Source organism: Anomaloglossus baeobatrachus, chromosome 2 (assembly GCF_048569485.1).
Source record: "Anomaloglossus baeobatrachus isolate aAnoBae1 chromosome 2, aAnoBae1.hap1, whole genome shotgun sequence".
Taxonomy (NCBI): domain Eukaryota; kingdom Metazoa; phylum Chordata; class Amphibia; order Anura; family Aromobatidae; genus Anomaloglossus; species Anomaloglossus baeobatrachus.
This window is the reverse complement of record NC_134354.1, coordinates 407,643,928-407,671,858: the sequence shown is the minus strand read 5'-3', so window position 1 is coordinate 407,671,858 and position 27,931 is coordinate 407,643,928. Positions and strand designations below refer to the sequence as shown.

The window sequence follows — 27,931 nt, the reverse complement described above, 5'->3', positions numbered from 1 at the left end:
GTATTTTTTACTTTATTAACTTGTGTTTCTTCAATCTAGAGACCTATAATCATATTTGGGTAACATTAGTTTGAGCACCCTTTTTGTGTAGCTCATAGAGGTTGTCACTCAACTTGTCTGACGTATGAGTCTATCGATAAACATTTTCCTAAATGGAGAGAAGGCCCAGGTGCAGGGGGTTTTGGATTGCCAAGTAAAATGATAAACTGGGACTGGGTGGCATAGCATTTAAGTGTGATATATTAAGGTTAGACCATAACATGGCCTATATAAATAGACACTAATTTGCATACATGTATACATAATTAAGCAGCAAGTTTTCTAAAGCACCTGTTCACAGTTTTGGATAAACCGGATTATTCTACATTTAATTTTCATGCATTTGATGTACAATAGATAATTGATCTACACTGTATATGAATGAGAATAGGATCTGTACCCTTAGGGGGAGACAACACAACTCATTGAATAGCAGATTTCTGATGCATTCCTACTGTTTATTAAAGCATAATTTTGTATCAGGCATGACTGGTATCAAGAAATAATTCTGAATAATGCTAATGCTGGGAAAGGGATAATCCATAGTTTGTTATATCAGATATGTAGTATTCTATAATTACATACTGATGTGTTTAGTCATGGATTGAGAACATTTGGAGTTTAACTCTAGTATAGTGACACATAGGGTATTATCTGCAATTACTCAATATATTCAAATTATTCGTTCTATATTATTGTATATTAATATCCAGATACAGACCCAATTCAACACACAAAACACCTGCAGTGTTCAAATTAAATTCCCTGTGGATTGCTCTCTCGGTCTAATAGCAAACCATCCTACAGTATAATAATATATGACAATCTTTAGTTTGCATGTGAAGTAGACTGTAAAAACCTGTAGCTGTTGGCCAACTGCCATGAAATCGGAGCACTAATTTGCAGCAGCTTTAGATTTGCCCTTTAAGTACAGCAAATCAATGCAGATCTGTCTCATGGACCCCTAAACTTTGTCTATGGTATAACATATAGAGATGAGTGGTCCTGTTGGAAGATCGAGTTCGGCGGGTTTGAGACTTAACCTGAACTTGATCCTGCAGCCTGAACCCCATTGGAAATCAATGATTAGGCAGTTTGGCTCTCTGCTCACATGCAACCAACCATAAACAGAGCATTTCTAAGGGAGGGAGGGCTTCTTAGGTTTTTTTTGGACACACTTCATCAGAAAACATTGTTCTTCTGCCAGTGAGAGCCATACAAAAACTGCAAGTGGTTCGCACTGGGCCGAGCACCGAGCCTACCCATGCATTCCAATGCTCAATTGAGCTGTCAGCATACGTACAGCACCCAAACTCCGAACTCGGACACTAATTTTTTTAAAGTCTGTATTTGGTTTGAACCTTAAACTTTACAGTTCAGGTTTGTTCATCTCTATTTACATATCAAAAGATCTTCATTGTGACTTAAGCGGGTCGTCCTGAGGAAAAAATATATCCTTGTATATCTTCTTAAACTATTTAAGCTGTTGGTGGAAGGGAGGTTGATGTAGATTGGTTAAGAAAGACCATACTAATGTCCACCCTTATATTTGCACCCTCAGTAGTCACCTAGGCTTCCCCTCTGGTAGTTCTTTTTTGAGCAAAATTGTACAGATGTGATTTAAGTATCTTCAAGTTTACAAATTCTTATTATGTACTTTACCTTGTCCTTAGGTTTTCCACTAATAGCTCCCCATCATATACAGAGAGGACATCAAAGTCTTCTTCTAAGGCAAATGAATGGAACCACAACTGTATTCGATTTTGCGCTTCTGTACTAATAGTCCAAGTGCAATTAGCATAATTTGGATATCCATATGGGAAACCTGGACTTTCTACGGTTCCATTTGGTTCTTGATAGGTGAAACTGCAATTTTGACCTAGAGAAAGAAAAAACAAAGAATAATTAATGTGTCATATAGTGACCAAATGCAAATGAAAAGAATTAAAGTTTCAGTTTACAAAGTAGCTGGGCTAGTCAGCATGTAAGACCTAGTCCTCTAGTGATATTCTGCTGCAGATAAATAATGATTGCATTGAAACTATAACACACAGCCTAATAAGTGACACATCCCTGGAATCAGGTTCTCTTTCTCTATATTATAGTGCTTTCAGATTAAATAGCAAAAATTGCTGACAGATTCCCTTTAATGAGACACATTATAACCCAAGTTACAATAATTACACTATGTAACAAAGAACAAAAATCTGTTCCTGGATTAAAAGTGTTATTTCCTGTTTAATTGAGCAGTACTTATTTTGGAAAAAGTTGATGTAGCCCCGAAACTTTACTTTTGTGGCTGCCACAATAATTTTGGGATACCTATGTAGCGCAATAGTAAACTCACTATATTCGAATGTCATTGTTCATGTGAACTACACATAACAGTCGTTTCATTAGTCTGATAAGATTTGTTTTTTTCCTTTCTGGTAACCAAAGTATGAAAGATGTTTAGGACTTCAGGATTCCAGACTTTAGATCATTCAAAGCTATTGATACAAATAAGTATTACTCCATAATAATAACCAGTATCCTTCTCTTCCCCTTGCCCATTCGGCAAAGTTTAAAGAAGACTATGAAAATGTGATGAGATTGTTAAATGCGATGAAATATGAGGAATATGTTTGGGAAGTAATTCGTGATTTTAAAATGGTTGCATTCTTGATGGGTCTTTAAGGCGGCTATACTAAGCTTCCATGCTTTGTTTGCCTTTGGGATAGCAGGGACGCTACCATAGACAATATTGGCCTGAATGTATTGGGTTTCCATGGGGAACAACAACATTAAATGGGAGCCACTTGTAAACCCTCGGTAGGTACTAATGCCACCTTTCCACATTAAACTAGGCCTCACAAATCAATTTGTCACAGCTTTGGACAAGGAATCAGTGCCATTCAAGTATCTACAAGATCTCTTCCAAAAGCTTTCAGAAGCAAAAGTTAAAGCTGGTGTTTTATGTTGGCCCTCCAATGAAAGTTATGGAGTGTCAAGAGTGTCCCAAACTCCTCAAAAGAAAAGACAAAGAAGCATGGATCAATTTTGTTAAATGTAGTTACAGGCTTTCTTTGTAAATCATAAAGCTGAAAACTGTGCTGCATTGGTTGAGACTGGTGAAGCAAAATGGGCTCCAGGAGGTCTCAAAGTCCATATCCTTGATGTCCATTTTGATAGACTCAAACAGAAGATGGATTCCGAGGATCAAGGAGAGCGCTTTCATTAAGAGAGCAAATTTTAAAATATAGGATGCCAGGGAAACTACAAGGAAAACCTGATGGGGGACTACATTTTGGGATTAATGCGTAAAAGCGATATAACATACAATCACAAAAGTAAACATTTCTAGGTTCCTTTGCATCAATTTGTAGCATATTGATTAAAATATGTAATGATTTGAAATATATTGTATTTCGTTTTCATTATGAACTTAAACCCAAACATTTGTAATTTTCTTTAAGACGGTATTCCAATTCCAACTTTTCAGTGTCCTGACCGCAAAATCAAAGTTTTTGCAGCCTAATACATTTTTTTCCATGTTTTTATGATATAACCAATAAAGAAATTACATTTATTCCCTGGGAACAAAAATCATGCTACATATTGTTATTTTGGCGTATAATAATAATAATAATAATAATAATAATAATAATAATAATAATAATCATAATTTTTATATATATAGCGCCAACGTATTCCATAGCACTTTATAATTCAAGCGGGACACATACATATAATGGAGAGCCATACACCTTCACCATATAACTGTACGCCAACACCATATTTATTTGTGGCTTAAATAGAGGAAACATGTTCCTCAGTGTTCTACAGTGGAGATCAAAATTAGAGAACACATAATTTCCTAAATGTTAAGGTTATTGTGTAATCCTATGTGATTATATCCTAAAATGAGTAAACTAGCAGTGTTTTAAGCTTATTTCATAAATTGAATTAATTGTAAAGCATATAATAAAAATGTAAATGAGATGAATGGAAAAAAGCATTGATCAAAATTACAAAAAACCTTCAAATATTAATCAATGTAGATTATATTATATCTGAAAAAAGCAAGTGATCATACATTGTTCTCTAATTTTGATCTCCAGTGTACACTGATAATTTCCATGTTCATCAGTTTCCATCCACTGGAGTTCATACTTTTAATCCTCTATTTAGCCATACCTGGGGAAATTAATTGGAGTACCACTGAAACCCAGGAACAATCTAGAACTGCCATGCAGATGTTGTTCTTGATCAGCTTTAGTTTAAGACATCAGTGCTGCAGGTGCTATATATTGAGTAACCTTGATGTCTACTATATCTTTGCAAAGACCCAGTGGAAAGACATTAAATGTAGCAATTAAAACAGCCCAGCAACACTACAGATTACTGCCTACAGCCACTGCAGTAAAATCAAGGAGACGTTTTCTAGGTGGGCTCTCTTACAGTAGTGCTCCATGTGGACTCAGACGATGAGTCTGATCACAGTCTTATAGCTAGATTGCCTTCACTTCCAGGAGATATGAAGTCTCATATGTCTTTTCTCATATTTTTTTTCTTATTACAAAAGACTTATGGGAGGCATGATTTCCTTAAAGGGAAATATAAGGAACTTTGTAATATATATTCTCATAGAAGTCTACTTCTTTTTCCATTTATCTGTAATTTTTTGATCTTCTGCACTCTCAAAAACTGCATAAATATATCAACAATATTGTCTGCAGTTTCTACATAAGCATATGAAGGTGGAGGGGGAGGAAGCTAATGGGAAAAAAGTCAGTGCACTCAAAGAAAAATGATGAGGCTTCGAATGCAGAGAAAAGATGCTAAAAATGCAGAATACAGGATACAAGTCACATATTGCTAGTAAAAGGGTTATTCCTCGTCTCATGTATAGACAAGGCAGCTTATTCTGAACAGTTACCTGATAGTGAAGTTACACTTTATAGTATGTTGGCTGAACAATAATAAAGCTAATACAGCCATAAACATTTTAGTCCATATTGTCCATTATAGATGTTCAAATAGCCCATATATGTTCAGTGACACAAGATTCGGTTATCTTTATTACCATCAATTGTGACTGCCTAACTCCTTAACTACAAATGATGTACATTGTCATCATACGTTGATATGGAAGGCGTTTAGCAGTCTCAAGTGCTGAGACTGCTTTATACCAGGCAGCTTGTGTTACATAACATTTGCCTGTAACAACATTGATCAAAATGCGTTCCGATTGCTGTAGTTTAAACATGTAAATGCTGCCAACAATCTAATAACATCATTGTCAGTGTGTGCGGTCACCAACTTCCATTGCCTCTGGTCAACACAACCATAGGGAACTTATAGGTTACCATAGCAGGGAGGACCTGATTAAGGCCGTCATCTCGGGCATCATGGTTCTCCAACCAAGCTCAGCTGAGTTCCATAGTAGAACTGTGATTTCCCTTTATCCTGCCACTCTTCTTCCAAGAAACATAACAAAAATCAATCAAAACATCATACGCTTCCCAAAAATGGTTTAACTAAAATCATAAGCTCAATGGCCCAAAAACAAGCCCTCAAACACCACTAAGGGAAAAAAAATGTATCAGAAAATGGTAACAGAAACAAAAGTTCTAAATATTTTTTAACCACTGAAATAGCAAAAACAAAACAGACAAGCTTGGTTTTGTCATAATCATACTAACGTAAAGAATCATTTTACCTAATAATTTTCACAACACAATAAAGAGTGTAAAAACAAAACCTCAAAGACAATAAGAGAATTGTTTTGCAATTTCAAAGCAGTTTTTTTTTTTGCTAGTTTTCAGTATATTATATGATAAAATGAATGGTGTAATTCAAAATCAGACATTAATTCAAAAAACAAACCCTCATACATGTATGGCAACAGAAAAATAAAAAAATTATAAGTCTCAAGGCCACTTTACACGCAGCGACATCGCTAGTGATGTCGCTGCCGATCGCACCCACCCCCATCATTTGTGCGTCATGGGCAAATCGCTGCCCATGGCGCACAATATCGCTAATACCCGTCACACGTACTTACCTTCCAAGCGACGTCGCTGTGGCCGGCAAACAGCCTCTTTTCTAAGGGGGCGGTTCATGCGGCGTCACAGCGACATCACACGACAGGCATCCAATTGAAGCGGAGGGGCGGAGAGCAGCCTCAGAAAAGTCACGCCCACCTTGTTGCCGGAGGACGCAGGTACGGTGTTGTTCGTCGTTCCTGGGGTGTCGCACGTAGCAAAGTGTGCTGCCTCAGGAATAACGAACAACCTGCGTCCAGAACAAGGAACGATATTTGGGAAATGGACGACGTGTCAACAATCAACAATATGGTGAGTATTTTAGATCGTTAGCGGTCGCTCATACGTGTCACACGCAACAACGTCGCTAACGATGACGGATGTGCGTCACGAATTCCGTGACCCCAACGACATCTCGTTAGCGATGTTGTTGCATGTAAAGCCCCCTTTAGAAGAAGGGGAGGAAAACCCAAAGTATAAAAATGAAAAAATCCTGGATTGTTAAAGAGTAACCATTGTTTTCAATTTAATTTCAAAAATCAATACTACACAACAAAATATGAAACATTGTAATAATATCTTATCAGAAAAATCTACTTCTTTCTCAAACAGAACTGATTATTTATGTTCAAAATTCTAAACTCACGAGTAAAATACGTATTCAGTGAAGACAGTTTGTTATATTACTGAGATAGGAGATGACAGTTGTAACTGTTGAGATTTAATGTAGAGGGGAGGAAGGAGGATGGAAAAGCGCCTCCCTCCTGCTATGTACATAAAATCTTATCAGTACCAACTTCCATCTCCTATTTCTGTAATGTAACAATCTGTCTTCACCGAAGACAGCTTTTGTCCAAGAAATTTTTGTGACTGACTGATTAGTCCTTGTGGAGAAAGCAGTAAGCCTCTCTAATAAGATATAAAGCAGGTTAAATAAGTATTGGACACATAAAATATATTTCTAAAGGTGCTATTGACATGACTTTCTCATCAGACATCGGTAACAACCCATCCAGTTAAGATAGGCAAATAAATCAAACAAAGATGTCCATAAATTATGCGTGATAATCAGAAATTATACAGGGAAAAAGTACTAAACACATGAAGAAAGAGAAGTACAAAAAGCCATGGAAAGTCATGAGACCAGCTGAAATATATCAATAATTAGAAAGCAATCCTGCAACTTAGTGAAAAAAATCATCAACTGTCTCAAACGATGGCGTATAAAAAGGTGTCACACTACTAGGGTACCACACAACAAACATCACATGAAAGGTAAAACCAGTAAGCTGATTCAAGAACTTTGCATCCTTATTGTTGCAAGACATACTGATAGCATCGGTTACAGAAGAATTTCTAAACTGTTGAAGGTTCCAGTGAGCACTGCTGGGACCATAATCTGGAAGTGGAAAGAGCATCATATCTCCATAAACCAGATATAACCATCTGCTCTCTGCAATATTTCAGGGAAAAGACTGAAAACAATTATCAGAAGAGTTGTCTAAGAGCTAAGAATCACCTGTGGAGAGCTGGAGAGCTGCAGAATGACCTGGGATCAGAAAGTGCAATTGTTTCAAAGAAAACAATAAGAAATGAACTCAACCTCCATAGACTTACGCAGACTCACCATGTAAGACCCCATTGCTGAATAAAAAACATGTTCAAGTTAAAGTTTGCTCAATAATATTTAGACCAGCCTGTGAAATACTAGGAGAATATAGTCTGATCAGATGACACTAAAATTGAGCTTTCGAATGCCATAATAAACACCATGTTTGAAGATAAAAAGCAATGCATATCACCTCTAAAACACTATACCAAGTGAATTTTGTAGGTGGGAGCATCATGGTGTGGGGCTGTTTTTCAGCAGACTATAATAAGTAATCCACTCAACCTCCATGGCCTGTATGCTGTCACCACATAAGATTTAATTGCTGAACAAAAAGCTTGTTCAAGTGGATTTAAAATTTGCTCAACATGATTTAGAGAAGCCTGTGAAATACTGGGAGAATATAGTCTGGTAACATGAGAGAAAGATTGAACTATTTGGATGCCATAATACACACCCTGTTTGGAGGCCAAAGGGCCCTACATCACATCACCCCAAAAACTCCATACCAACATTAAAGTTTGGAGGTGAGAACATTATGGTGTGGGGCTGTTATACAGCATATGGTACTGGAAAACGTCATATAATTGAAGGAAGGATGAATGCACAAATGTACCAAGACATTCTTCATAAAAATCTGCTGCCTTCTACCAGGATGATGGAGGTGAAATATGGGTGGACATTTCAGCAAGAAAATCATTCCAACACACAGCCAATTAAATTCTCAATTGGTGTCAGAGATACAAAAATAAAGCTGCTACTATCGTCCAGCCAATCATCTGACTTGACTTCAAAAGAAAATTTATAGAAAGAACTAAGGCTCAGAGTTCATAGAAGAAGCCAACGGAACCTTCAGGATTTAAAGAGTGTTTGTTTGGAAGAACGGGCCAAAATCACACAAGAGCAATGCATGCAACTAGTTATACAGGAGGCGTCTTAAAGCTGTCATCACCAACAAAGGTTTTTGAAGGAAGTATTAAATACATTTCAGTAAGTAATATTGCATTTTGTGTATTTTTTATTTTATTGTACTACTATTCTAAAGATAAGACAAAATTTAAAAGAAAATGTTACACCATCACTTCTTCTTTACAAATGAATGTTTTATTGAATGTACAATGAAATAAAAAATCTCCACAGAAATAAACATCGATCATCAGTGGAAGTGAAACCATAAAAATACAAAATCTAAAATGATATTAAAGCTAAATTCAATATTATCTATAGTATAATTACAGACATTGTCACTGTAAGATTGCACAGCTCCTCAGTCTGCTATTAAAAGAACATTTAAAGGGGTATTCTCATCTTCAAGATCCTATGCTACACTCCTATTTGGAGGTATCTACTAATATTATTATTATTATTATTATTATTATTATTATTATTATTAATAATAATAATAATAATAATAATAATAATAATAATAATAATACAATTAGTAAATACCTCAAAATCGAATTGTAGAATAGTTCTCCTGATAAAGCCATGTCTCTTACCTCATGTACAGGGCATTTTAGCTTAGTTATCCATGGTTACCACCATGAAAAACTAACAGTCACTATATATGAGCGCACATAAGCTAAAATGCTCTACACATGAAGCAAGAGACATGGCTACGTCAGGACAACTATACTACATTTCTAAGTGGAGATATTTGCTAATATTATTAGTATTACACCTACTATATATTGGGATAAGATCTTGGAGATGGGAATAACCCTTTAATGAAGAATATAGGCAATAAAACATACTATTTTATGTTATGTAAATCAAACTGTGAGAAAAATGTATATAATATAGTTAATATATGTGGTTAATATATAAGTGGCTCTCAATAAATTAAAATATAAAGTTAATTTATTTCAATTATTCAATACAAAAAGTGAAACATATATATTATATAGAGTCATTACAAACAGAGTGATCTATTTCAAGTATTTATTTCTGCTAATGGTGATGATTATGGCTTACAGCCAATAAAAACACAAAAGTCATTATCTCAGAAAATTAGAATAATTACCACTAAACACGTGCAAAGGCTTCCTAAGTGTTTAAAATGGATCCCTTAGTCTATTTCAGTAGGCTACACAATCATGGGGAAAACTGCTGACTTGACAGATGTCCAGAAAGCAGTCTTTGACACACTCCACAAGGAGGGTAAGTCACAAAAGGTCATTTGTGAAAAAGCTGACTGTTCACAGAGTGCTGAATCCAAGCATATTAATATAAAGCTGACTGGAAGGAAAAAGTGCAGTAGAAAAAGGTGCATAAGCAACCGTGATAACCGCAGCTTTGATAGAATTGTTAAAAAAGTCCATTCAAAAATTTGGGGGAGATTCACAAACAGTGGACTGCTGCTGGACTCAGTGCTTCAAGAGCCACCACACACAGATATATCCAAGACATGGGCTACAACTGTCGCATTCCTTGTGTGAAGCCACTCATGACCAATAGAAGTCAGAAGTGTCTTTCCTGGGCCAAGGAGAAAAAAAACTGGACTGTTGCTCAGTAGCCAAAGGTGTTGTTTTCAAATGAAAGTAAATTTTGCATTTCATTTGGAAATAAAGGTCCCAGAGTCTGGAGGAAGAGTGGAGAAGCCACAATCCAAGCAGCTTGAGGTCTAGTGTGAAGTTTCCACAATCAGTGATGGTTTGGGGAGCTATGTCATCTGCTGGTGTAGGTCCAGTGTATTTTATCAAGACCAAAGTCAGTACAGCCATCTACCAGGAGATTCTAGAGCACTTCATGCTTCCCTCTGCCAACAAGCTTTTTGGAAATGGAAATTTCATTTTCCAGCAGGACTTGGCACCTGTCAACACTGCCAAAAGTACCAACACCTGGGTTAATAACCACAGTATCACCGTGCTTGATTGGCTAGCAAACTCGCCTGACCTAAACCCCATAGAGAATATATGTTGTATTGTCAAGAGGAAGATGAGACACACCAGACCCAACAATGCAGACGAGCTGAAGGCTGCTATCAAAGCAACCTGGGCTTCCATAACACCTCAGCAGTGCCACAGGTGGATTGCCTCCATGCCACACTGCATTGATGCAGTAATTCATGCATAAGGAGCCCTGACCAAGTATTGAGTGCATTTACTGTACAGATGTTTCAGTAGTCACCAACATTTCTGAGATTAAAATAATATTTTTTCAGTTGGTCTTGTAAAATATTCAAATTTTCTGAGATAATCCCTTTTTGGTTTTCATTGGCTGTAAGCCATAATCATCAACATTAACATTAATAAACACTTCAAATAGATTACTCTGTTTGTAATGACTCTATATAATATATGTGTTTCCCTTATTGTTTTGAATAACTGAGAAAAAAAACTTTTTGATAATCTAATTTATTGAGAAGCACTTGTGCATATATACAATGTGACAAGCAAAATGGTAACAATGTTTTGAACTTTTGACTTTCAGGCTCCATATCTCACCATCCACTATAGCTTTGAGAATGAGACTACCTTCATTTCATACACAATAATCTTGGCTATCTCCTACATAAATTTGAGCTGTAAGTCTTTAGCATATGATTAGTTATGCAGATTCTTGTCATGTCACTGCATTGTTACTGTTTTGCTGCTGGTGTTTGAAACATTTTTGTCTTCGTGTATATGTCAAATTACAACCTGTTCTCACGTTCCTTAATAGATTAAAGTTTTGTTTCATTGATTTCTTTGTGAACGGTCAATGGTTTGAATTGAGGAGCAGCCATGAAGAAGATTTCCCAAGAAAAGAGAAACATCATCAACCAGCTCCATGATAGCGGTCTCTCAGCCAAGAACATTTCTAAACTGCATCATGTGAGTGCCATGACAGCTGCAAGAATAAGAATAAAGTCCATCCATCCATTCCAAACCAAATGGTGGACATCCAGGCAAAATATTGGAGTCAACAAGTCGGCTCATCATATGCCTGTGACTATTTTCTCCATACAGGAGACATCTTGATGCTATCATCACCAAGAAAGGCATTTGTAAGAAGTATTAAATACATTTCAATAAGAGTGTTCAATACTTTTACCCTCTGTCATTTTTCATTATTACACATCACTAAAATGATGGACATCTATGATTTGACTTTTATGCTGTGTTGATTGAATAGGTTGTTGCCAACATCTTGAAAGAAATTCATATCGATAGCACCTTAGAAATATAGTTACTAAGATAATTGGTGACATGTTCAATACTTATTTCACTCATTGTATTTAACAGTTGTTTATTTTTATATGTATAATTGATTTAGAAAATAAAAATTAAAACTACAGTTACTCTTTAGGGAGCTCAGAAATACTGCATTTTGTGCATTTTTTTATACTAGTATTCTAAAGATAAGACAAGACTTAAAAGAAAATGCTACACCATCACTTCTTGTTTACAACTGAATGTGTCATTGAATGTAAAATGAAATAAAAGATCTCCACAGAAATAAACATTGATCATCAGTGGAAATGAAACCATAAAATACAACACTAAAATGTTTTTAAAGTTAAATGTAATATTATCTATAGTATAATTACAGAGATAGTCAATGTAAGATTGTAAAATTCCTCAACCCACTATTAAAAGAACAGTTAATGAAGAACATAAGCAATAAACACACTATTTATGTTGTAATTAAAACTGTGAGAAAAAGAATATAAATACAAATATATATGTAGTGGGTGAAATAGGTATTGAATATGTCACTAATTTTCTAAGTAAATACATTTCTATAGGTGCTATTGACATGACATTTCACCAAATGTCAGCAACAACCCATCCAAACCCTACAGGTAAAGAGATTAAACCATATATGTCCATATAATTAGTTATGTGTAATAATGAGAAATGGTACAGGGAAAAAGCATAGAACATATGAAGAGAGATGCAAAGAGCCATGGAAAGTCATGACAACAGCTGAAATCTATCAATAATTAGAACGCAATCCTTACATTATCCTTATTATCAGGTGGTTCAACTGATGACCAATAAAAAGGTATTTCATAACCAAAAAACATCTCATGAGGGGTAAAACTAGAGAGCTTTGTCAAGACCTTAAGCAACCTTAATGCTGCTAAACACACTGATGGCATTGGTTACAGTGAAATTTCTAAACTACTGAATGTTCCAATGAGCACTTTTGTGAACAAAATCAAGAAGTGGAAAGATAATTATTTCACCATAAACCGTCCATGAACAGACGCTCCCCGCAAGATTTCAGCCAGAGCAGTTAAAAGAATTATCAGAAGAATTGTCCAAGAGCCAAAGATCACATGTGGAGAGGAACAGAAACATCTGTTATCAGTAGGTACAATCGTTTCAAAGAAAATAATCAGTAATGTATTCAACATCCATGGCCTGTATGCACGATCTCCATGCAAGACTATATTGCTGAGCAAAACGCGTGGTCAAAATTTGCCCAACAACATTTCAACAAGCCTGTGTAAATACTGGGACAATATATTCTGGTTATATGAGAGCAAAATTGAACTCTTTTAATGCCATAATGCACACCATGTTTGGAGGCCAAAAGACAGTGCATAATCACCCGAAAAACACCATACCAGCAGTGAAGTTTTTCAGTTGGGAACATCATGGTGTAGGGCTGTTTTTCAGCATATGGAACTGGCAAACGTCATAATTGAAGGAAGAATGATTGGACAAATGTACATAGACATTCTTGATAAAACTCTGCTGCCATCTACCACGATAATGAAGGTGAAACAAGGGTGGGCATTTCCCCAAGAAAATGATCCTAAACTAGCAGCCTGGGAGACACTTAATTGGTTTCAGAGAAAAATAAATAATGTTGCTAAAAAGGTCCAGCCAATCACCTGACCTGAATCCGATAGAATCTTTATGGAAGGAACTTAAGCTCAGATATCATAGGAGCCCACTGAAACTACAGGATTTGAAGAGTGTTTATATAAAAGAATGGAACAAAATCCCACTTGAGCAATGCATGTGACTAATTTCTCCATATAGGAGGTGTCTTAAAGCTGTTGTCACTAATAATGGCTATTTTACGAAGTATTAAATAAATATCAGTAAGGGTGTTCAATACTTTTTCCCTGTGTCATTTCTCAGTATTACACATCACTAAATTTATGAACATCTATAGTTTGATTTTTTTTTTGTCTGTGTTGATTGGATGGGTTGTTACTGATATCTTGTGAGAAATTCATGTCAATAGAACCTTTAGAAACATATTTACTTAGAAAATCGGTGAGTTGTTCAATATTCATTTCACATGCAAATTATCAACCCCCAATACTTTGTCCACAATATTACATCAAGAATGGTAAACCAACCCATTTGGTGACATTTCCCCTCCCTCTTCACAGCAACTGACGTCTGCCAGACTAAACTAAACGAGAAAGAAAATGATTTTTACAAAATTGTTTCAAGAAATTCTGAGCACTATTAGTAAGTTTCTTGAGCCCTTTATTATGATCCCTTGGACCTCCCACTAATCAAACGTTAGTGACGTACCGCTTAAAGGGGTTTTCAGGGAAAACACATTAAAGACTTATTCATAAAACTCTTTTGGTGAACCCCAACAATTTACATTTTGACAAGGTGATCATTTTGACATATGACTTAATGTTCTACATGTAGAACTATTTCCATAAGTGCTACATCTGAAGTAATAATTGGAAATTAATAGGGATGATCGAATACCTCAAATATTCGGCTTCGCGAATATTAGACGAATAACTTGCTGCTATGCAAACATTCGATACGCAATGTAAGTCTATGGGAAGCCCGAATAGTTCCGAATAGTTGTTATTCAGGTTTCCCATAGACTTACATTGCGCATCAAATATTCGGCGACCTATTCGGAAAATATTCGCGAAGCCCAATATTTGAGGTATTGGATCATCCCTAGAAATTAACACTACTAGTCATCTCACAAAAGAAAAAATGAGGAATATGGTAGAAGAGATTTTTAATTAGGGCATTGAAACATATCTAAATATATTATTCCACTAATAGCGGTTTACTATTTTCACTTTTAATATTGTAATAACTTTCATGAGTCTGGTTTTATTTTATTTAATCATGTATTTGTTTTATATATTATTCTGTTTTATTTTTTACAAAATAATCCAGCTCATGAATATTGGTCCTTTAGTCTTACATCGTAGGCATTAATATATGCTAATATTAAACTGTACTGCACAGCTCTCCTCTCCATAAAATGGCTGCTCGAGGAGGAGTATGTGACCAGACCTGTTTATTAGCCTCCTCCAAAAGAAAAGCAGCTTTCCCATGTGAGGCATTTTCTATTGGAGGAGGTTGATGGACTTCTCATATGCTCCTCCACCCGCAATCATTTAATGGACTGGATTAGTGTCCAGTTGGTGAAGAAAGCTGAACTATGAAGTGCAGGACAAGAACCTGTCATACTTAAGTAATAGTTAATATGCACAAAATCATGTCAGATATAACGTGAATAAACTTATTAACTGACACTGCAGCCAAAAATAGACAGTACAACACAGAGACTATAAATAAAACATTGCACATTTTTTAATGAACTTCAATTGAAAAAATAATTTTTAGCTCCAATTACATGCAATTAAGTAATAAAAAAATGTATCCCCAGTGGTGATCAACCCCTTTAAGAATGTATTCTGCTCAGAAACATCTTAACCCCTTCATGATCTTGGACAGATCCTTGGTCGCCTCCCTCTGGTTACCGCTGACTGGAGCAGTGAGCTCTCGGTCTGTCTGCTGATCTTATATGTGTGGCTAACAGGCGTGGGTGGATCTCTGATTGCACAGTTTCCCGCAGCCATCGGTGGCCCTGTGACGCGATCATGGAGCGCCAATGGATTGGCATGGCAGCATGGGGTCAGGTGATGACAGCTGTTGCTGCCATGATGTGTTTCCTGTGAATGGTGGCAGAGTGCCAGGACTCACAGGATTCTAGCATTTCTGCTGATCAGAGTTATGTTGAAGCGGCGCTCTGATCAGGACAACTGATCAGACTGTGCAGTGATAAAGTGCTCTACGGGGACTAGTAAAATAAATAAAAAATGTAAAAAGAAAGTTTTAAAAAATATTAAAAAATATAAAAACCTAAAAGTTGAAATTAACCCCCTTTTCCCCCATTGAAAATAAAACAATAGAAAAAATACACATATTTTGTATCACCATGTTCAGAAATGTCCCATCTAACAAAATATAAAATCAATTAATTTGATCGGTACACAGCGTAGTGAAAAAAAAATTACAAACGCCAAAATTCCGTTTTATTGGTCTATTCTGAAAAAATGTATTAAGATACAATAACAGTTGATCAAAACATAATATCTACGTAAAAATGGTATAATGAAAAACACCAGCTCAAGACAAAAAACAAGCCATCACTGAGCACCAGATCCTGAGAAATGAGAACTCTACAGGTTTCAGAAAATGGCCACAAAAGGGTTATTCTTTTTTTTACAAACTTCAGAATTTTTTTCACTACTTAGATAAAAGTAAAAGTATATCTGTTTAGTGTCTACTGGGCAATAATAATGAAAGGTCAGTTTTACCGTACAGTGAAGATGGTAAAAAAAAAAATAAAAAAAGTTATGGCTCTTGGAAGAAGGGGAGGAAAAAACAAAAACAAAAAATGGAAAGGGGGTGAAAGGGTTAAAGACTGAACCTAAAATATAATTTAAAGCTAAGAAGTCAATACAATTGGCTAAGCAGATTTTCTTAACAACTAATGGATTTTTTCCACCTGATATAAACTAACACATAATTTTCTTTAAGTTAACAACTTCTGTTTGACATCTCTTCCTTTGCTGATCTGTTGATCAAAAAACAGTCGATATGTATATGGACAATGTTTTTCTATGTTTACGCTATTAGAACATCTGCAGTTTACATAAGGTGGTCCATCTTTAGGACCTCTAACAAAAGAATATCCCCACTTAAAGAGGTATTCTCATGTTATTACATTTCTTTAGTTAGGCAATGCAAAAATTACTTACTTTTTTTATTTGCTGTTATTCTGTTGCAATAGGAGCTTTTATCTTACATAGTGTACAGCTGGTGTCCATGGAGTTTGATCACTAAAGACTGGTTGAGTATGCGTAAGGGTCAGCACACACAGCGTGTAATATGGAGCAAGTAAAATGCGATAAAAAAAATCGCATTCCACTCAGACCAGTATTACTTTACTAGAAGGTGGCCAGATTCTAACGTATCAGGTAGTCTAGAATGTGTATGTAGGTTACCAGATTGAATAATAAGGTAATGAATGGACTGGATGGGTTAGATTTAATTTAGTATTCTTATAATTGTTTATTGGTTTTAAAATGACAAACAACAGAAGAAACAGATTTAATAGATGAGTCTAATGTTTAATGATGTCCATGGATTGTAATGAAAGAAGGCCATGAACAGTGTAAAGTTAAGTACAAATATGCTGATGCTGTGATGTGGCCCAATGCTGGTATGTGCCCCCATCGTGGTGCAGCCACCATCCTGACATGTGCCCCCATCCTGCGGGGTAAGGGCGCTTTCACACTTGCGTTCAGCGCAATCCGCCACTATGGAGAATAGCGCAGTCTGTTAATACACTGCGCTATTCTGACGACGTACTGTAACGCAAGTGTCTGCGTTGCATCCGCTGGACGACGCTAAGTCATTATTTTGACGAAGCGTCGGGTGGAGGGAACGCTACATATAGCGTTTTTTGGGTCATTAAAATAACGCACCTTGACACATTCCGTTGGAATCCACCAAGGTGTCTGATTGTCTATGGTGGCAGATTCCACCGCTATGCGCTAAGCGGCGGAATCCGCTGACAAATTCCGTCACGTTCTACTGAGCATGCTCAGCGTGTCCAGCAGAGCGATCTAAATCATTTAAAATCACTCCTGGTTTCTCTCCCCCTCTCCCCTTCTTTCTCATACTCACCGATCACGGGCTCGGCGCTGCACGGCTGTCACAAAGCTCCGGCGGCTTTTTCTCTTTTGAAAATGCTGGCTGCTCATTATTCAATTTCGTATTCTATGGGGCAGCTCCCATAAGCTCCCTAAGGTTCTAATATGACCGAAAAAACAATCGCAGCATGCTGCAGGTGAAATACAATCCTGTTTCACTCACACCCATTCAAGTCTATGGGGGGGAGAAAAACATCGCATTGTACTCACATTACCCTAGTGTAACGTGAGTGCAGTGTGATTCTTCCATCAGCCGGCAACAAAGGAGATAGGGAGATAAATCCCTCCCTTACCTCCTCAGTGCTTGCCTGACCCCTGCAGCTGTGGTCTGATCGCACAATCGGACCACAGTAGCATGACACTTGCATGACACTCGGCTCTCACTGTGCTGGGAGCATGAGCAGAGTGTCATGTGAGCACTCGCACAGATCCCCATGTGGCCTCAGCCTAATAGTTACATTCCAGATGAGGAGTTCACTCCTAAGTTAGTTAGCTCTCTTCAGACCATTGATTTCGGACTGATCTGCTCTTATCAGTCCTGCATAACCCCAATCCCCTGGCAACCAGTGACCACTCCTAGCATTAATAGTGTCCAGAAAAAAATTCTCCTAATCACAGCTCTCACTTTCCTGATCCTTGTGTTTGGTCAAAGCATTGCTATCTCTATATGTAAATATAATAACAGTGCATACTTCAGAACAATGACAGCAGCAGAAACAAAACTGACCTGAACTGTCATTCAAGGAGGAGTGGCCTCTCTACCAGAAACATGGAAATAAGGAAGCCGCCAACTTGTGAGCTGCTTGAGAGACAACTTGAAAATACCTCTTTAGTACAACCAGCCCTTTCAAAATGGGGCCAAGCATGATCAAGGAGCAGTGTCAGCTAAAGCCATACTTGTATGGATGAAATTAAACCAAGGTCAGGTAACGGATGTGTTGAAGGATGGCACCACCGGGAATTTGGGGTTTTAATTTTAATTTTGTCAGAAATGTGCTTAAAGAAACTGCAGTGTGTTAGAGATAAATAAGTTGATAATACCATGAAATTAAGTTTTTCTAACATTTGTATATATTTGATGCAATTACTGAATTAGGAACTATTAACAAAAACGAGGGTTTGCTATTTTTTCTCAAAAAACATTAAAAATAATGCAATTTTTCTAAGAAACAACTAAGAAATCCCATTAATATTTTGCACGTAAGGGAGATACATTACAGTATGTTCAATTTTCCACTATAATTCGTTAGTTCATCATTATCATTGAACCTACTCTTTAAAATAACCAGACATTAGCTATACATGCATGAACACAAATTATTTAAATCATTTGCTTGCATTTAAATAATCTATCTTTAGACTGAAATTGAATATCTTAGATGAGTCTCACCCAGTAGATTAAATGGGTCATTCTTCAGAGCGTAGGCTGAAAAATCCATTTACATCCTTTACGTACACTAAGTAGTCTTTAGTCACTATTTTGAAGCAAATCATTTTATACAGTTACCTTTTTGTCTATATTAAGGATAAAAAATTACTCGGGTCCTTAGTCATATTGTCTAAATAATGTGCAGGAGAAATATATTCACGAATTCCCATGTCTCATCCATCTCCCTGTAATCAGTGAGCCTAATTTTACAATACATGCAGCGAATTGCTGCTTATTACTGAGCTCATATATAGACTGTAGCATCGGACTTCCACTGGGCGGAGGTGGAATACACATGGGATACATCAGTTCCTTTCATCTATCTCACTCTTGTTAAAAATCAAGTGGGGGAAGACATTGATGGTATTCGGCTCTCTACTTTGTTGTATCATCCGATAATATAATTGGATAGTTAATAAACTTTAACCATTTAGGCTATATATACATACTGTATCTATCTTATCTAAATTCTCTGTGAATCATAACTGTTTTACAGAATGATAAATATTATCATTTTTAGAGCTAAAAATCATGTACAAATCTAAGGATCTTCCAAGAAAGTTAGTAAGAAACATATAGCCATAGAAGATTAGCTGTTTTAGCAGAATATGGTATAAGTATGTTACCAGGTGATAAATGTTACTTCTCCACAATAAAAACTACTCTACAAGTTCATGTTAATAGTGAAACTTGTATACATTTTAAAGGAATTGTCTCTGGAATTGAAATAAAGGTTCTGTATTATTCCAGAAGCATGTCCAATGTCCATAGACACAGCCATCAACTGTGATGTTGTTTATAGGAAAAAAAGCAAACTGCTCTTACAAACATGGACAATACATTCCATAATTCCAATATTGCATCTCTGTAAAACAGTAGTGGCAACTAATACTACAGGCCATGTAACCTCACAGCAGGGATGCCACAAATTCCAGATTATGGTTAAAGGGTTATTACCAAAATAGTATGTTATGCTCTATCAATTGAATTAGTTATAATTCACTGATCTCTGGAGGTCTCACAACTGGAATGCCCAGTGATCTCCAGAACAAGGCTCTGGAACCCAGGAAATGAGGCCCATCTTCAATGGAGCAGAAGTCTACATGGTCAACGTCCACTTCATTCATTCACATTGGAACTATCAGAAATAGTCTCCCGAACTGGGAGACATTTTCGATAACTGCTTATCACTCTTTGGGTTTAGTCTATGTAACTATCATATTTCCCCGAAAATAAGACCTATTGCAAAATAAACCCTAACATAATTTTACAATATTTTTGGAGTAAGCTAGAAATATAAGTGTGGTGCCCCTGAGGCTTCAGTCACCACAGAGTATTGCACCTGATTTAAGGTATAATGCTGCACCCGGATCCTGAGGAGGTCGGTACCGGTTTCACCACTTACATACTCAAATTCACCACCAGGTTGCCGACCCCAATGAGGACCGGGCTAAGGTAGGGTTTTAAGGTAGCCTCCAAACATGGGGGACCCGGGGAAGGAGCAGCCACTAGGGGGAGTGAGGCGCAAACACAACAGTTAGAGGGGTCCTCCAGCAGGAGAAGAAAAGAGCAGATGTGTCTTACCGGTGCTCCAGTGAGACAGAGGAGTTGTTCTTGTGGTTGCCGAGGTGCAAGCTTAAATGCTCCCTCGGAACCGGTGCCACACTCAGGGTGCAGGACTCTAGGGAATATCACACTCCAAGTTGCTTTTCCAGAATCTGCCGGGACAGGGAGGTTTCAAGCTTCCCTGGCCACAAGGAGCCCAAAAGCACAGTACCAGAGAGGATCCGGGGCCTTTGACTAGATCAGGTCCCATTGCGGAGCCGTGGTACGTTCAAATAGGGACAAGAGTACTACTCGAGACAAACTGGGGTCCTTAAGTACCTTTAAGCCATGGGGATCCAACACACATGGCTCTAGGAGGAAGGGACTCACCGAGTACCACACGGGACTGAGCTCTGAAAGGATTCAGGTTTGACGGAGCCCATCACAGCAGGTAACCAGTACTATCCAGGCAAGCGGCAGAGCCCAAAGAGTGAGTAAAGACACCTGGAACTGCAGCCACTGACTCGGACTCTTGATTACCGGCACCACCACCCCACGCCTCGGCGCTCAAATGCCATTACTACTCCCCTCATCATCCTTCCTGTGGCCTGCTCTACCTGTCGGGAGTGATACCATCTCTGGCTGCTACTACCATCCGCTCCGGAGGACAGCGACAGCAGCGGTGGCTAAATCCCTGGCCACATACCACAGGTGGCGTCATGACATTCATCCTACTACTACCCCCACCATCTTCCTTCCTCATTGGTATACACCTCGGGGCACAAAGCCGGGCAGGCCACCGCGACATCCCAGATCATCACACCAGCCTGGTGACGAATAACTCAGTTACAAGACACCCCGTCCCTGATGACCCCTGCCCCCTGGGTGCTACATAAGCCTTACTTCAAAAATAACCCATACTTTCTGTACAGTCAGGGCTGGTTTTAGAGGGGAGTCAAACTGCACAATTTCTTAGGGACCCCAGCAATTGTATTCCCAGGTTAAGATTATTAAGGATGTTTGATAATTTCACAGTCATGTGAAAATATATAATCATAGGTCTCTTAATTGAAGGAGTCCTGGTATGCAGGACTGGCATTAGGGAGAAGGGAGAGAAAATAGTGTAATTTCACTGGGCCTGCCTTCTCCTAGGGACCCCATCATTTATATCCTGGTAAGACTGCTTTAGGACCTTTGTGACATCACATCATGAGTCTAAGGTTGAAGAGGAGACAGGCTGTATGTGTGTGGCTAGGTAGATAGATAGATAATAGATAGATAGATAGATAGATAGATAGAACAATAGATAGATAAATAGAAGGAAGGATAGATAGAAAGAAAGAAAGAAAGAAAGAAAGAAAGAAAGAAAGAAAGAGAAAGAAAGAAAGAAAAAACAAACAAAGATAGATAGATAGATAGATAGATAGATAGATAGAAGGATGGATAGATAAATAGAGATTGGAGAATTATGTTGATGATTCAGAATGTGATATATAACCTTATTTGAATAAATGTTGATTTTCTTTGTTCATGAAAAAATGTGGATTGTTGTTCATGTAAATAAAAAAGCCATCCCCTGAAAATAAATTATGAAAATATATAAAGAACATATTGATCTAGTTAAGAAAAAAAATAAACCTGTTGACTACAATATTTCTGGAAAATCATTCTATTAATTGGCTGTTTTACATAATAATTGTAAAACTGGTAGCAGTTCCCATGCTAAAGAACCACCCTATTTAGAGCTGACGATAATCTCCATTCAGGTACCCTAAGAGGAGATATAGGAAAAATTGAGTTAATTAACATTGACTTCCCTCTACTAAAGCGAGACAACAATAAAATGAGAGAAAAATATGAATAAAAGTGAAAATGAGAAAAATAAGAATCATATTGCATCAATGCTTTAGATATGTGTCAGAGAGCTGAAGACTAAATGTTTTATTCAGGGCAAAAAAGGAATGGGCAACCCCTTATTAATGGATCCAGGGTGCTGCAGACTAGTGGGTGCTGGAGACTAGCCAGTGCCGCTCCTCTGATGTCCCACCTGTGTCCCCTGCCGGTCTTAATATACGATTAACAATGTCAAGTAACCAATGAACTGCTGCTAAGAGATGTAAAATTGTGGCCGATCATTGATATTTATTATGATATATATGACAGTAATATCAATACTCTCTTTTAGGATCAATATATAGCTCAGCTTCATCCTGTTGCCAAAGGCTAAGCATTAAATACATAACTGGTAAAGTATCAACATGTAATCCAAGTCGCATACACTACATTGAGCTCAAAAAAGCGTGTGAAATTACATAAAAGTGAAAATCTTTATTTCATTGTCGCCATGGATACAATCGTTTCACATATGAAGAAAAGGGAGGCCGGTGAAGGGTTTGTGGCTGGCGCTTGTTATGAATAGAGTTAAGCAAATATCATACATGACTCAGAAGTTAGAAGACACAGGTCGGGAAAAGATGTTATTCTGTGGTGTAACAAAAGAAAGATGTTTCAGGCAAACATCAAAGCATGTTCTGTTTGTTTGAAGAGCAAATAAATCAGAATGCTGAAGGCATCGCTTTCCAGTAGAGATGGGCCTACCTAATGCACTAGAAAAATACAAGACAGATAAATGATGAAATGCTCAAGATGACCACAGCCGGCTCTGAACAATGACCTCCCATTGATTTCCTCTTTACTCATTTTTATTTCCATGTATGTTGGATGCTTCATGTTACCGTTATTATTACTATTTACACTACCAACATGGGGAGAAAAGGACAACACGTAATGGGATCAATAAAATAATTGCCTTGTCAAGTAAGATTGGTGATGTAAACATCTCCTTCCGCTACTTTACATGCAATATTATACATCATATATTGGTTAAACATATACAATATTGCTTTGTGAGTAGATTACATTTTGTGAGGTTTTTTTTATACTATTTTATTGTGTTTACAGATATCCTTTTATTTAAAGGGAATGTGTGACCAGGTTTTTGCCACTTAATCTGAAAGCAGCATAATGTAGGGGCAGAAATCCTGATTTCAGGGATGTGTCACTTACTGAGCTGTTTAGTGTAGTATTGATAAAATGATTATTTTATCAGCAGGAGATTATCATTAGAGGACTAGTAAACCTGTCATCAGGTGGTCAAGCATATTCGTGAGCTCTTCATAACCCCACCCATGACACTAATTGGCAGCTTGCACAGAAAGCTGCCAATCAGTGATGTGGGCGGGGTTATAAAGAGCTCATCATTCCGAGAACTGGTAGAGCACTTATTTTATTTAATTGCAAAGGAAAGAGAGAGATCAGCTCACCAGGTGGTTGGGGCAATGAGGGTGCAATGCATTGAAGCCCTGGAACGGGTTCCAGGAAAAATTGTACAAAAGGGGAAAAAAATCCAGCAGTTCAATAAAAACTAGGTTTTATTAATGTTCCATAGGATATGAATTAAAAAAAATGTAGATAAAGTCTATACGTTGTAGAGGATAAACCACCCTTAATCATGACCAAATTTTATTAAAATGACTATGAAAATGAGAGCAGACTAAAACATTGATACAGGATATCTGCCTCTATATATTATGCTGCCCTGAGATCGGGTAGCAAAAACTTGTTGACAGACTCCCTTTAATAGTAAAGTGTAAAAGCCAAACATCAATATTAAAATGTAGGTAATATAAAGAAAAGTGTATCTTGGAAGTATACACCAATCATCCAAAAATTATCACAAATAAAGTGAATAATAAATAAGCTCTTGACAATATCACCTCTTTAAATGTTGCATATTTTAGGCGGCAAATGCATGGACAGTTCTTAAAGTTTATGGGCAATCAGTAGGATTTAACCCCTCACCCTTCAGGGTCTTCATCTTTTATCAGTATCCCTCTGATCGGTCTCCAGAGATTTTTCAACATGTCGGCAGCTCCAGTGTTTCACAGAGGGAGCTGAAGGTCACAACTCAAAGCAAGTCTATGGCAGCCTTGTTCTGGACTCGTTCTTGCTTTCATAGACTTGCAATGAGATCTTGTCATGTAACTTCTGACTTCTGGCCAGTCAGAAGTTCTGATCACAAAATGGCGCCATGGACCCTGAAAAAATGTGAAGACTTAGGACGGTGAGTATAAGACCAGGATCAAGGACCTTAGATTAAAAGCACCACTCAAGGGCTGAAAAAAAATGCTGGTGTGGTGTTTAAATGGTATTTAAAAGACAAGACACAAAAAATGGTAGAGTTTTCACTATTTCTATAACCTTTTTTTTACAACTGACAATTTTTTTGTCTATTGTGCAGTACATGGTAAAATTGGCTAGCTGTGTCCTTCACATGACATGTGGAAAAAGATGCCCCAGTCAAAGTAGTTTTTGGGCTAAATGTGAAAACCTATGTGTGGTGGAAAACTAACACTGCACATACATCACCCTGAAAACACCATCCCCACCATCAGACATGGTGGTGGCAGCATCATGCTGGTAGGATGCTTTTCTTCAGCAGCAACAGGGAAGCTGGTCAGAGTTCATGGGAAGATGGATGGAGCTAAATACAGAGCAATCCCAGAGAAAAACTTGTTAGAGGCTGCAAAAGATTTGAGACTTGGGCATAGGTTCACCTTCCAGCAAGACAACCACCCTAAACATAAGGCCAGAGCTACAATGGAATGATTTATATCAAAGCATATTCATGTGTGTGAATGGCCCAGTCACAGATGTAACTTAAATCCAAGTATGAATCTATGAGAAGACTAGAAACTTGCTGATCACAGACGTCTCCATCCAATCTCATTGAGCTTGAGCTATTTTGCAAAGAATAGTGGGCAAAAATGTCAGCCTCTACATGTTGAAAGCTAATAGAGACATCGCCCAAAAGACTTGCAGCAGTGATTGCAGCTAAAGGTGGTCCTACAAAGTATTGACTCAGGAGGAAAAGAATACAAATGCAGGTAACAATTTTCATATTTATATTTCTAAAATATTTGAAAACCATTTATCATTTCCTTAACAAGTCACAAATATTTGCTACTAAAAGTTAGTATATTACATAGAATACATGTAGATTTATGGTGCAACGTTGACTAATGTGGAAACGTTCACGGGGTATGAATACTTTTTCAAGGCAATGTTTAGAGAAGACAAAAATCTGGAGCATCTCCAGTCTGCCTATACATTGAATCCTTGTCCAGCTTTTTTGTTGACTCTTTTACGGACTTTATCCTTTCCTAACGTCCAGCAAGGAAAAAATGCAGGGTTGATGCTCTCTCCAGGTCTTTTGATCTGAGTGATGCCTCCAAGGAAACATCTCATGTATTTATCCTGAATGTATTCTTCCCTCTATCTCTTTTTCAACTAATTCTTAAAAGGATCCCTCGATGCAAAAGCACTTTGTCAAAAGGTTTTATCTGGGGCCCATTCTTTTTCTCTCTCCGATCACCCAGGAGTAAAACAAACTATGGAACTCCATTCTTGCTTTTATTGTTGGCCTCAATGGAGACAAGATTTTAAAGGGAACCTATCATAGGATTCAGGCTGCCTGAATCACGGGCAGCATGATACAGACACAGGCTGCAGTATTGTAGCCATATATGCTTTACAGAAAAAAATGCTGTGGCGTTTCTGAGACAACAAACTTTGAAAAGTTGTCTTGAGACTATACATCTCAGTCTGAGTCATGTTCCCACAGCTACTCCGCAATCTAATCTATTCCTTTTGAATGGAATATGTCAGGAGGTTTTTGCTATTTATTCTGAGACCAAGTATAATATAGGGCATATGAGCTTGATTACAGGGATGTGTCACTTAATAGGCTGTATCTTGTAGTTTCAATTCAATCAGTGTTTTATCAGCAGGAGATTATCACTTCTGAACTAGGTGTCATGTGCAGGGCTGTCAGGCTAATCTGTGTAACCCTGCCCCCACCACTGATTAACAGTTTGCTTACATTTCACAGTGTACAGTGGGAACTGCCAGTCATGGGTGTAGGCCGGGTTATGCACACATCACCATTCTGAAAACATCAGACTATCAAGAATGCTATCAAAAGTACAACAAGCAGTCCAGGAAGTGATATATCACTGTAATCAGGCTTTCTTGCCCTATATTATGCTGCTCTCAGATTACATAGTAAAAAGCTGCTGACAGATTCCTTTTACCTGACAGATCTCTTCCTATGTGAGTGAATAGGAAGAGACTTGTCAGTTAAGGGATATGGGTAGGAGGTAAAATGTACCCAGCTGCAATAATGCAGCCAGTGTCTGAGCCGTTTTGACTGGATGATAAACCTGTCTGAATGATAAAACATAGTTGAGCTCCTTCTAAATTTATTTTGCTTTCACCCTGAACCCGATATTTTAACCCCTTGGATCTGATTTTCAATAGATACTGTGGCATCTAGGTGGCTCAGCAGATGAAGGAGGCTCCATCTGTCAGTCACAGTCAGTCCACCTTTCCAAGACTGGATCATAGGAGAGGCTTATATGTGGCACCCCAGCGGTCTGGTTGCCACAGCAGTGTTGCCCTCCTCAAAAGGGTTAATGCTGAGCCTGGAGGTAGCCGGGGAAATTCATTGGCTAGTAAGTACCATCATTCAACACAGTTTCTCTCCCAGGCCAGCAGAGGGAGCTCTAAACCTGGAGTTCCAGGGAGCATTCCAAAAGCTCTGACCTGGGGGAGGAGTTGGAGAGTCTGTGAGGAGAGTTCAGAGAGAAAGGAACTCAAGTAGTGTGGTGTGTGAGCTGGGAGCTGAGCTGGATCACTCAGCCCAGGAAAACACAGTCCACAGAGAGGCAAAAGAGGAGAAGGACCTTGGGGAGGGGAGCACAGCCAGCTCACCCCGACGTCATCGCTGAAAAAAACGAATACCAGAGTTCAGGGCCACTCGAGTACTCGTGTACTGGTGGTCGCATCCGGAGTACGAGAGGACTGCAGGTCTCTGTCCACCCAGCACCCGGAGGCGCAGCTGTAGAGCCAGGACTAGGAGCCTGGATAAAATGAGCGGCACCTGTGACAGTCCACGCAGCCCGCCATATGGGGAAGGTAATAAATTACCTCAGAGCAACAGAACTGGTCCCAGAATTGCTGCAACAGTGGGACCCCGTTTACCCAGATTGAGCGTAGGGAGCAGGGCTTATTACTCACCTGGCCAGTGCGAGTTCCCTGACTGCTTCCAGGTCACTGGATCACCATTACCACCTGTAACAGGCTCCCAGGACTTCACTGGTTGGACAAGTAAAGGAGAAGGTAAAGAGAGTCATTGTCTGTCTGTTCCTTTATACCACCCTGTTGGTCCTGCACCTCGTTAACAAACACCATAGACTTTATCAAGCACCAAAGGTTGCCCCAGGGTA

The 27,931-nt window shown here is 38.0% G+C and overlaps 1 protein-coding gene across 3 annotated transcripts in view; it reads right to left on the bottom strand.

The window, feature by feature from the left end:
- CSMD2 (CUB and Sushi multiple domains 2) overlaps nt 1-27,931 on the bottom strand; it is a 1,639,331-nt gene that overhangs the window by 1,462,999 nt on the left and 148,401 nt on the right. For all 3 annotated transcript variants that reach the window (XM_075336114.1, XM_075336115.1, XM_075336117.1), the window contains exon 2: nt 1,702-1,918. In XM_075336114.1, the coding sequence (XP_075192229.1) occupies nt 1,702-1,918 (217 nt within the window). The remainder of the gene's footprint in view (nt 1-1,701; nt 1,919-27,931) is intronic.